This window comes from Montipora capricornis, unplaced genomic scaffold (genome assembly GCF_036669925.1).
Source record: "Montipora capricornis isolate CH-2021 unplaced genomic scaffold, ASM3666992v2 scaffold_349, whole genome shotgun sequence".
Lineage (NCBI taxonomy): Eukaryota > Metazoa > Cnidaria > Anthozoa > Scleractinia > Acroporidae > Montipora > Montipora capricornis.
The window spans coordinates 7,501-20,325 of NW_027180084.1; the positions used below are offsets into that span (position 1 = coordinate 7,501).

The 12,825-nt window shown below is 33.9% G+C and overlaps 1 protein-coding gene across 5 annotated transcripts in view; it reads left to right on the forward strand.

The window, feature by feature from the left end:
- The window catches only part of LOC138035263 (uncharacterized), a 5,328-nt gene extending 1,275 nt beyond the window's left edge, over nt 1–4,053 (forward strand). Inside the window, exons 3-12 of one of the 5 annotated variants that reach the window (XR_011129478.1) lie at nt 49–164; nt 247–320; nt 401–513; nt 629–724; nt 947–1,039; nt 1,154–1,254; nt 1,511–1,663; nt 2,097–2,216; nt 2,624–3,351; nt 3,941–4,053. Coding sequence is in view for 4 of the 5 variants with exons in the window: in XM_068882067.1 (XP_068738168.1) it covers nt 49–164; nt 247–320; nt 401–513; nt 629–724; nt 947–1,039; nt 1,154–1,254; nt 1,511–1,663; nt 2,097–2,216; nt 2,624–2,797 (1,040 nt within the window). In the remaining variant the exon portion in view is untranslated. Of the gene's footprint in view, nt 1–48; nt 165–246; nt 321–400; nt 514–628; nt 725–946; nt 1,040–1,153; nt 1,255–1,510; nt 1,664–2,096; nt 2,217–2,437; nt 3,790–3,940 lie in introns of those variants that run through there. The other 4 variants (XM_068882070.1, XM_068882067.1, XM_068882069.1 and 1 more) reach the window with 4 other exon arrangements.
- The last annotated feature ends 8,772 nt before the right edge of the window (nt 4,054–12,825 follow it).

A 12,825-nucleotide genomic window follows, 5' to 3' on the forward strand; every position in this document is an offset into this window, starting at 1 on the left:
AAAAAAGAACAATTTAATGAAAAAGTAATGTATTTTATTTATGCCTAGTATACCAAAACGATGGGTTTGGTTACATGGCCATTGTTCAAGAGCAAGCCCTGAAATCTATGCAAGAAGCAAGAAATGAAGTTCAGGGAACACCACATTATATGGCAAATGGTGATGTATGTAATAATTTGTTCTCAGATATGGCACTGAACACAAGGATCTTGACATGCAATTCACATGAATCTGTCTTTTCCCCAGTGCATTATAACAGATGCAAGACACGACTCCAGTAGAGCTGCTATGCATTCCACTGTATCAGCCATTTCTATGAGGTCAGAACTAAGGGATATTTGCCTTGTTTATCAAAACAATGTGCCCTTTTATTAATTTATAATTTGTCTATTGCCCATAGTAACAAAAGAATAATAGCTGTTTGTAACTGGAGTCGTGTAAACGAGAGAAGTGCTCCAAGCAGGGAAGTGCCCATGACTAAAGAACTTATAACCACCCTCACAGAGGACCAAGGTTTATTTAAATAACATTTCATTTCGTTCTCTTCTTGTTTTTAATTGATCTATTGTCTATCCACGTCTCTATATAAAACTTGGAAGTTTTTCTTTTCCCCATTTGTTGCATGTAGGTTACAATGTCACAGAAGTTGCTCATGACTGTGTCATGGCTCTAAAGACATGGTTCCGAGGAAAGGGCATCAAAAACTCATTTGATACATGGCATGGTAAACATAACGATTGTGCCTTTGTAAGACATCATTCAATGCACTCACGATACAGTTCCAAGAAAATTACATAACAAAGACAATGACCATTAACAACATTGACATTATTCAGCTGCAACTATAACTACATTGCATGCTATGTACCTGCTACTATGTTATGGTCATAAACTGCAATGCTCAGCCTCAATTGTGTTACGTGACATGATACATGATACATGATAGGTACAAAGGGAGTGGCACGGGATATGAAGAAAATATGTAGTGGTGCTCGGCGAGATGAAGGTACCAAATGGTTTACAGAGCTAGCTGACAAAGGTAAGCATGATTAACATGTAACCAAAAAGACAAAAAAATAATAGTATAATAATAATTATTATTAATGGAATAATTTATAATGGAATAATTTATAATTGTTTTTTATTGTCTCAGCCAAGGCCACAAAAACACACTTCTATTGGGCCATGCGAAACAACAATGGTACAGAAGCTGGATTTCAGCAATATTTGTTAAATATTGTGGATCATTACCAGGTAGACTTCACATGCCATTACTTGTGGTGTTTATCACAATAATTATTCCTTTTCTGGTTAACAGTACATATACGGTATGTACATCCGGAGAAATGTTTTGTGCAAAAGGCACTTCCAATCAAATCACTACAATAGTGACTCTTACTCTTGCTTCTGTTTCACGTGTTAGGTTTTTTCCCAGTGTTGCCTGGAAACGTACTGAATTATTTTGTGTACATTTTTTCTACAAATTTTCCATTATTCTTGTTGACCACAGGGAAAGCACGACCTTTGCAACCAAGATTCGCGGTGCAAACACGAAGGATATGTCTGCTCCAAGAAGCAAATAACAAACCTGGAAGCTGCACAAGCTTACAGAACAGCCATAATGAAAACAACCATCTATAAGAACCCAGCTGATTACCTCTTGGTGAGTTTACTTTATAGTAATTGCAACATCAATATTTGAGGACATTGTCAATGACAAGGAAAAGTTTGATTGTTTGATAACTCTAACTGTAAATTGAACAAAAGTCTCAAATGTGATTGGTTTTCACCATGACTTGGACACTTTGCAACTGGACAGCTTGCACAAGGACAGTTGTACACGTAATCCAGCTTGCATCAGTTGAACTTGAATCATGAGGAGATTGAGCTACAAAAAAGCTTTTTCACACTAATTAATCTTCCCATATTTTGTGGCAATTACTAACCCAATTCTGCCCTGAATATGCACTCCACTTAATCCTATCACCATTACAAATCATAATATTGTTGTTATTATTGCTATTTTATTTTTAATATTGTTTTGTTTATTCTTGGTATTTTCTGTTGCTGGTTAGCTTTCTCACTTTGTTTAATAGTGCAGAGACACATTCTACATAGAGTCCTTCCATGTCGTTATTCTGATATATGCACCTAAAAGAATCCACTTCGGTGATCAAACCTATATGATGAGGGTGTCTCTTGCTGTATTGGATTGGGTATGTTCAACCTATGCTAGTAATCTTACTTCTTGAATTATGTTACGAACAAAATAACTTTTAGACTATCAGTGGCAGTAGTAGTAGTAGTAGTAGTAGTAGTAGTAGTAGTAGTAGTAGTAATCAACATCATAGTAGTTCAGTATTGTCATTGTTACTAATTTTAATGGCTCATTAGTCTGATATCTTTTCTGCAAGGTTGTTTGTCTTTCTCATTCAAGATCCTTATTTACTAAGAAAGCCATAAAAAGGTCTCTTGCAAGTTCTGTTTTTCTGACTGGTGGGTGACTTAACTCTTTTATAATGCGTCTTCGTGTTGAAATTTCGTAACAACAGGACATTACCTACTAATTGTATATTGCAAAATCACGAGAAAATAAGTATAATGTTGTTTTTTTTTTTTTCAGAATGAGAATGTTGGCCGAGATGTGTACTCAGTCCAGTACTATCAGCACTCAAGGCATCCTGGACGAATGGCCCCAACAAGAATATTAAGGCCAAAGACCTTTCTGTTCAGGGAAGCTGTATGGACTTCTTTGTTTGAAAGAAATAAAATCTCAGCTGCTCCTCTTCCTCTTTGAGTGGCGACATTATTGCCAAAAGGATGACCAAAAACGGCTCCTATAGGAGCCACCACAGTTATAAAAGTCATTTTCATAGTGCCTGATGACTTCGTTCGAAAAAAGGACAACCAAAAACGGCTCTTATAGGAGCCACCACAGTTATGAAAGTCTTTAGCCTTCTCATTAGTGCTCTCATCATTCATGCTGCTTATGGCTCATTGACAGTTATGTTATTGAATTTGTTTCACTTTCATGTAACTTTATTTCATTAAGCAATGCCCAAAATTATCACCTATCCTAAACCTTTGTTTATAAACCCTTATTCATAATACCCAAACTAAAAAAAGGGACAAAAAAAATTGAACCAAGGAATTCCTATTACACCACAAAATACACATGAGAATATGTAGGTTATGCTTGACTACCACAATCAAATCAGAGCAGTGAAGGTGTGCAGGGTTTTCGTGCAATGACTATCTCTTTTAGTTGTTTAGGTATCAGTACGTGCCGAGGACAGTGTCCAACAATAACCATTTCACGAAGTGAAGTCAGGAGCTAAGCGAGCAGCAAAGGTAGATACCATTTTGTTATAGGCATATGAAATGCTTATGACCTCTACCAAATGGCGAGGTTGTTTGCTTCAATAAAATATACAGAATAAAACAAACCAAATAGTAATAACATTATAATAATGCTAATTTGACCAAAAGGAAAAAAAAACCTCTCCATTTGTTGTTGCTGCATTGTTGTTATAATAATAATAATTTTATTCTTGTTATTATTATTATATGACATAATATGGAAATAATAATAATTATTATTTCCAATAATAATTATTTATCCCAACCAGGATTGCTCTTCTCATGTAATGCTGGGTTTAACTCATCCTGGCTGCACCTGCTCCTGCAATTGTGCCATTAGGCTATAGGGGTGATATCTGTTTACAAACATTGCTTTTGTTCTTCAAATGTGCCACCACAGGAAGAAAAGAAACTTTGTTTCAACAGCCAATGTGACTGTGGTGGGCACATTATGACAGTAGGTGATGTCAATGATATCTTCACTATCTTTCATTTATGTTGTTTGCCATTGCTAATAGACACAGCAGTTACATGGCGTTTTTATTCGTATAATAATACTTCATGCACTTTTCAATTTCAGGCAACTCACAACTCTGCAGGTTAGGTTACAGAAGAAGACTTTAATTTGATTGTTTTTCTCTAATATGACTATTGTTGTGCTACACCATTCGAAAACAAATAAAATTTAAAAACAAGTATTGCACGTTTATGGCGAGTGGTTATTTCTTACAAAATAACGAAACTCAATGACTAAGGTCGTTCGTTTTTCGTAGTCTCCGTTGACCACAATACGGCACTCCGTCAGGGTTAGGCCATCTCTTGCTGACATCCTCAACAACAAAAATTTGCATTACCTCTTTGACATCAGAAGTTATCACAACCTAATGCCTCCGTTCTTTGTAGATACACTGCATCCCTCAACAATCCACGACTCTTTAGAATCAATTAGAATGTTTTGTAGTCTCCCCTCCTTTTGCTGTGATTTGCAAGAATGAGATGTCATTGTCCTTGTAGCTTTCCGGAGCTTTCACGAAAACGATACAAAGGGCGTTGCGACAAAAAGGACAAAATTCTTCAATATCCTCTTGGTGCAATCCTTCTGATTAAACGACCACGCGCTGTAAATCGTAAACAATCACTGGCTCCTCATCGTCAGAGTGGTTTTCCCGGGGATCTTAAACAAACAAGCAATCAAAGCTCAAAAGAAAGCAAGTGAATTATAAAGAGGTGCACTCGAAGCGTCGTATCACAAACTGCTGTATGACATAGTTAGGTCCACACAATGACCACAAACAGAAATAAATCGATGTATACAGCACAACGTTATGATCATTATAATATGATGCGTACAAACAAGGATGACAAACCGAGGAGAAAAATTTGATTTAGCTAGATCTGCTTGCCGTGTACGTTTACACACAAAAAGTTGTCATCATACATAAGTTATTCATGATTCACGGTCTGTCGGCTTTGGGCTAGTGAGACAAAACATTTGCTAAAAAATACGGTATTTAGTGGGAAATGGAGTCATTTTACCTGGTACAGAATTCCTCTTCTGGCGAGGTTTTCCACCGTCATGACCTCTCCAGAGTTCACGGTCAGCCATCCACGCAATTCTTCAATGCAAGATTCATCGAGTAGAATCCTAATCTACATAAGAGGATTTTACATCGTACTTTATAAAGTTGAGTTAGATTTTGTACCAAAAAGGACGTGTGTGGTGTGTTTTTCCTTCGATTTCGGTCATTTTCCGCTTCCCCTCGTCCGCCATATTGGATTTTCAAGACACGTCAACCCGAGCTCATCAAAGTAGATTGACAAATAAGTCATTTGCTTCCCAGGGAAGCTCATTTATATAGGGCAGTCACGTGTTTAACTTTTTGAAAACTTGGTCATAATAAACGTTTTTGCTGTTTTTACTGGAAAACTGCTGCAAACACTGCAAAATAGCAGTTTTCATAAAACGTGTTATTTAGAGGCTAAAACGAACGTTTTGCACAATTTTGCACTGGCACTGTAATTTTAACTTTTTTAAAAATTGGTCATGATAAACGTTTTTGCTGTTTTACTGGAAAACTGCTGCAAACACTGCAAAATAGCAGTTTTCATAAAACGTGTTATTTAGAGGCTAAAACGAACGTTTTGCACAATTTTGCACTGGCACTGTAATTTTAACTTTTTTAAAAATTGGTCATGATAAACGTTTTTGCTGTTTTTACTGGAAAACTGCTGCAAACACTGCAAAATAGCAGTTTTCATAAAACGTGTTATTTAGAGGCTAAAACGAACGTTTTGCACAATTTTGCACTGGCACTGTAATTTTAAATTTTTTAAAAATTGGTCATGATAAACGTTTTTGCTGTTTTTACTGGAAAACTGCTGCAAACACTGCAAAATAGCAGTTTTCATAAAACGTGTTATTTAGAGGCTAAAACGAACGTTTTGCACAATTTTGCACTGGCACTGTAATTTTAACTTTTTTAAAAATTGGTCATGATAAACGTTTTTGCTGTTTTTACTGGAAAACTGCTGCAAACACTGCAAAATAGCAGTTTTCATAAAACGTGTTATTTAGAGGCTAAAACGAACGTTTTGCACAATTTTGCACTGGCACTGTAATTTTAACTTTTTTAAAAATTGGTCATGATAAACGTTTTTGCTGTTTTTACTGGAAAACTGCTGCAAACACTGCAAAATAGCAGTTTTCATAAAACGTGTTATTTAGAGGCTAAAACGAACGTTTTGCACAATTTTGCACTGGCACTGTAATTTTAACTTTTTTAAAAATTGGTCATGATAAACGTTTTTGCTGTTTTTACTGGAAAACTGCTGCAAACACTGCAAAATAGCAGTTTTCATAAAACGTGTTATTTAGAGGCTAAAACGAACGTTTTGCACAATTTTGCACTGGCACTGTAATTTTAACTTTTTTAAAAATGGTCATGATAAACGTTTTTGCTGTTTTTACTGGAAAACTGCTGCAAACACTGCAAAATAGCAGTTTTCATAAAACGTGTTATTTAGAGGCTAAAACGAACGTTTTGCACAATTTTGCACTGGCACTGTAATTTTAACTTTTTTAAAAATTGGTCATGATAAACGTTTTTGCTGTTTTTACTGGAAAACTGCTGCAAACACTGCAAAATAGCAGTTTTCATAAAACGTGTTATTTAGAGGCTAAAACGAACGTTTTGCACAATTTTGCACTGGCACTGTAATTTTAACTTTTTTAAAAATTGGTCATGATAAACGTTTTTGCTGTTTTTACTGGAAAACTGCTGCAAACACTGCAAAATAGCAGTTTTCATAAAACGTGTTATTTAGAGGCTAAAACGAACGTTTTGCACAATTTTGCACTGGCACTGTAATTTTAACTTTTTTAAAAATTGGTCATGATAAACGTTTTTGCTGTTTTTACTGGAAAACTGCTGCAAACACTGCAAAATAGCAGTTTTCATAAAACGTGTTATTTAGAGGCTAAAACGAACGTTTTGCACAATTTTGCACTGGCACTGTAATTTTAACTTTTTTAAAAATGGTCATGATAAACGTTTTTGCTGTTTTTACTGGAAAACTGCTGCAAACACTGCAAAATAGCAGTTTTCATAAAACGTGTTATTTAGAGGCTAAAACGAACGTTTTGCACAATTTTGCACTGGCACTGTAATTTTAACTTTTTTAAAAATTGGTCATGATAAACGTTTTTGCTGTTTTTACTGGAAAACTGCTGCAAACACTGCAAAATAGCAGTTTTCATAAAACGTGTTATTTAGAGGCTAAAACGAACGTTTTGCACAATTTTGCACTGGCACTGTAATTTTAACTTTTTTAAAAATTGGTCATGATAAACGTTTTTGCTGTTTTTACTGGAAAACTGCTGCAAACACTGCAAAATAGCAGTTTTCATAAAACGTGTTATTTAGAGGCTAAAACGAACGTTTTGCACAATTTTGCACTGGCACTGTAATTTTAACTTTTTTAAAAATTGGTCATGATAAACGTTTTTGCTGTTTTTACTGGAAAACTGCTGCAAACACTGCAAAATAGCAGTTTTCATAAAACGTGTTATTTAGAGGCTAAAACGAACGTTTTGCACAATTTTGCACTGGCACTGTAATTTTAACTTTTTTAAAAATTGGTCATGATAAACGTTTTTGCTGTTTTTACTGGAAAACTGCTGCAAACACTGCAAAATAGCAGTTTTCATAAAACGTGTTATTTAGAGGCTAAAACGAACGTTTTGCACAATTTTGCACTGGCACTGTAATTTTAACTTTTTTAAAAATTGGTCATGATAAACGTTTTTGCTGTTTTTACTGGAAAACTGCTGCAAACACTGCAAAATAGCAGTTTTCATAAAACGTGTTATTTAGAGGCTAAAACGAACGTTTTGCACAATTTTGCACTGGCACTGTAATTTTAACTTTTTTAAAAATTGGTCATGATAAACGTTTTTGCTGTTTTTACTGGAAAACTGCTGCAAACACTGCAAAATAGCAGTTTTCATAAAACGTGTTATTTAGAGGCTAAAACGAACGTTTTGCACAATTTTGCACTGGCACTGTAATTTTAACTTTTTTAAAAATTGGTCATGATAAACGTTTTTGCTGTTTTTACTGGAAAACTGCTGCAAACACTGCAAAATAGCAGTTTTCATAAAACGTGTTATTTAGAGGCTAAAACGAACGTTTTGCACAATTTTGCACTGGCACTGTAATTTTAACTTTTTTAAAAATTGGTCATGATAAACGTTTTTGCTGTTTTTACTGGAAAACTGCTGCAAACACTGCAAAATAGCAGTTTTCATAAAACGTGTTATTTAGAGGCTAAAACGAACGTTTTGCACAATTTTGCACTGGCACTGTAATTTTAACTTTTTTAAAAATTGGTCATGATAAACGTTTTTGCTGTTTTTACTGGAAAACTGCTGCAAACACTGCAAAATAGCAGTTTTCATAAAACGTGTTATTTAGAGGCTAAAACGAACGTTTTGCACAATTTTGCACTGGCACTGTAATTTTAACTTTTTTAAAAATTGGTCATGATAAACGTTTTTGCTGTTTTTACTGGAAAACTGCTGCAAACACTGCAAAATAGCAGTTTTCATAAAACGTGTTATTTAGAGGCTAAAACGAACGTTTTGCACAATTTTGCACTGGCACTGTAATTTTAACTTTTTTAAAAATTGGTCATGATAAACGTTTTTGCTGTTTTTACTGGAAAACTGCTGCAAACACTGCAAAATAGCAGTTTTCATAAAACGTGTTATTTAGAGGCTAAAACGAACGTTTTGCACAATTTTGCACTGGCACTGTAATTTTAACTTTTTTAAAAATTGGTCATGATAAACGTTTTTGCTGTTTTTACTGGAAAACTGCTGCAAACACTGCAAAATAGCAGTTTTCATAAAACGTGTTATTTAGAGGCTAAAACGAACGTTTTGCACAATTTTGCACTGGCACTGTAATTTTAACTTTTTTAAAAATTGGTCATGATAAACGTTTTTGCTGTTTTTACTGGAAAACTGCTGCAAACACTGCAAAATAGCAGTTTTCATAAAACGTGTTATTTAGAGGCTAAAACGAACGTTTTGCACAATTTTGCACTGGCACTGTAATTTTAACTTTTTTAAAAATTGGTCATGATAAACGTTTTTGCTGTTTTTACTGGAAAACTGCTGCAAACACTGCAAAATAGCAGTTTTCATAAAACGTGTTATTTAGAGGCTAAAACGAACGTTTTGCACAATTTTGCACTGGCACTGTAATTTTAACTTTTTTAAAAATTGGTCATGATAAACGTTTTTGCTGTTTTTACTGGAAAACTGCTGCAAACACTGCAAAATAGCAGTTTTCATAAAACGTGTTATTTAGAGGCTAAAACGAACGTTTTGCACAATTTTGCACTGGCACTGTAATTTTAACTTTTTTAAAAATTGGTCATGATAAACGTTTTTGCTGTTTTTACTGGAAAACTGCTGCAAACACTGCAAAATAGCAGTTTTCATAAAACGTGTTATTTAGAGGCTAAAACGAACGTTTTGCACAATTTTGCACTGGCACTGTAATTTTAACTTTTTTAAAAATTGGTCATGATAAACGTTTTTGCTGTTTTTACTGGAAAACTGCTGCAAACACTGCAAAATAGCAGTTTTCATAAAACGTGTTATTTAGAGGCTAAAACGAACGTTTTGCACAATTTTGCACTGGCACTGTAATTTTAACTTTTTTAAAAATTGGTCATGATAAACGTTTTTGCTGTTTTTACTGGAAAACTGCTGCAAACACTGCAAAATAGCAGTTTTCATAAAACGTGTTATTTAGAGGCTAAAACGAACGTTTTGCACAATTTTGCACTGGCACTGTAATTTTAACTTTTTTAAAATTGGTCATGATAAACGTTTTTGCTGTTTTTACTGGAAAACTGCTGCAAACACTGCAAAATAGCAGTTTTCATAAAACGTGTTATTTAGAGGCTAAAACGAACGTTTTGCACAATTTTGCACTGGCACTGTAATTTTAACTTTTTTAAAAATTGGTCATGATAAACGTTTTTGCTGTTTTACTGGAAAACTGCTGCAAACACTGCAAAATAGCAGTTTTCATAAAACGTGTTATTTAGAGGCTAAAACGAACGTTTTGCACAATTTTGCACTGGCACTGTAATTTTAACTTTTTTAAAAATTGGTCATGATAAACGTTTTTGCTGTTTTTACTGGAAAACTGCTGCAAACACTGCAAAATAGCAGTTTTCATAAAACGTGTTATTTAGAGGCTAAAACGAACGTTTTGCACAATTTTGCACTGGCACTGTAATTTTAACTTTTTTAAAAATTGGTCATGATAAACGTTTTTGCTGTTTTTACTGGAAAACTGCTGCAAACACTGCAAAATAGCAGTTTTCATAAAACGTGTTATTTAGAGGCTAAAACGAACGTTTTGCACAATTTTGCACTGGCACTGTAATTTTAACTTTTTAAAAATTGGTCATGATAAACGTTTTTGCTGTTTTTACTGGAAAACTGCTGCAAACACTGCAAAATAGCAGTTTTCATAAAACGTGTTATTTAGAGGCTAAAACGAACGTTTTGCACAATTTTGCACTGGCACTGTAATTTTAACTTTTTTAAAATTGGTCATGATAAACGTTTTTGCTGTTTTTACTGGAAAACTGCTGCAAACACTGCAAAATAGCAGTTTTCATAAAACGTGTTATTTAGAGGCTAAAACGAACGTTTTGCACAATTTTGCACTGGCACTGTAATTTTAACTTTTTTAAAAATTGGTCATGATAAACGTTTTTGCTGTTTTTACTGGAAAACTGCTGCAAACACTGCAAAATAGCAGTTTTCATAAAACGTGTTATTTAGAGGCTAAAACGAACGTTTTGCACAATTTTGCACTGGCACTGTAATTTTAACTTTTTAAAAATTGGTCATGATAAACGTTTTTGCTGTTTTTACTGGAAAACTGCTGCAAACACTGCAAAATAGCAGTTTTCATAAAACGTGTTATTTAGAGGCTAAAACGAACGTTTTGCACAATTTTGCACTGGCACTGTAATTTTAACTTTTTTAAAAATTGGTCATGATAAACGTTTTTGCTGTTTTTACTGGAAAACTGCTGCAAACACTGCAAAATAGCAGTTTTCATAAAACGTGTTATTTAGAGGCTAAAACGAACGTTTTGCACAATTTTGCACTGGCACTGTAATTTTAACTTTTTAAAATTGGTCATGATAAACGTTTTTGCTGTTTTTACTGGAAAACTGCTGCAAACACTGCAAAATAGCAGTTTTCATAAAACGTGTTATTTAGAGGCTAAAACGAACGTTTTGCACAATTTTGCACTGGCACTGTAATTTTAACTTTTTTAAAAATTGGTCATGATAAACGTTTTTGCTGTTTTTACTGGAAAACTGCTGCAAACACTGCAAAATAGCAGTTTTCATAAAACGTGTTATTTAGAGGCTAAAACGAACGTTTTGCACAATTTTGCACTGGCACTGTAATTTTAACTTTTTTAAAAATTGGTCATGATAAACGTTTTTGCTGTTTTTACTGGAAAACTGCTGCAAACACTGCAAAATAGCAGTTTTCATAAAACGTGTTATTTAGAGGCTAAAACGAACGTTTTGCACAATTTTGCACTGGCACTGTAATTTTAACTTTTTTAAAAATTGGTCATGATAAACGTTTTGCTGTTTTTACTGGAAAACTGCTGCAAACACTGCAAAATAGCAGTTTTCATAAAACGTGTTATTTAGAGGCTAAAACGAACGTTTTGCACAATTTTGCACTGGCACTGTAATTTTAACTTTTTTAAAATTGGTCATGATAAACGTTTTTGCTGTTTTTACTGGAAAACTGCTGCAAACACTGCAAAATAGCAGTTTTCATAAAACGTGTTATTTAGAGGCTAAAACGAACGTTTTGCACAATTTTGCACTGGCACTGTAATTTTAACTTTTTTAAAAATTGGTCATGATAAACGTTTTTGCTGTTTTTACTGGAAAACTGCTGCAAACACTGCAAAATAGCAGTTTTCATAAAACGTGTTATTTAGAGGCTAAAACGAACGTTTTGCACAATTTTGCACTGGCACTGTAATTTTAACTTTTTTAAAAATTGGTCATGATAAAACTATTTCCTGTTTTTACTGGAAAACTGCTGCAAACACTGCAAAATAGCAGTTTTCATAAAACGTGTTATTTAGAGGCTAAAACGAACGTTTTGCACAATTTTGCACTGGCACTGTAATTTTAACTTTTTTAAAAATTGGTCATGATAAACGTTTTTGCTGTTTTTACTGGAAAACTGCTGCAAACACTGCAAAATAGCAGTTTTCATAAAACGTGTTATTTAGAGGCTAAAACGAACGTTTTGCACAATTTTGCACTGGCACTGTAATTTTAACTTTTTTAAAAATTGGTCATGATAAACGTTTTTGCTGTTTTTACTGGAAAACTGCTGCAAACACTGCAAAATAGCAGTTTTCATAAAACGTGTTATTTAGAGGCTAAAACGAACGTTTTGCACAATTTTGCACTGGCACTGTAATTTTAACTTTTTTAAAAATTGGTCATGATAAACGTTTTTGCTGTTTTTACTGGAAAACTGCTGCAAACACTGCAAAATAGCAGTTTTCATAAAACGTGTTATTTAGAGGCTAAAACGAACGTTTTGCACAATTTTGCACTGGCACTGTAATTTTAACTTTTTTAAAAATTGGTCATGATAAACGTTTTTGCTGTTTTACTGGAAAACTGCTGCAAACACTGCAAAATAGCAGTTTTCATAAAACGTGTTATTTAGAGGCTAAAACGAACGTTTTGCACAATTTTGCACTGGCACTGTAATTTTAACTTTTTTAAAAATTGGTCATGATAAACGTTTTTGCTGTTTTTACTGGAAAACTGCTGCAAACACTGCAAAATAGCAGTTTTCATAAAACGTGTTATTTAGAA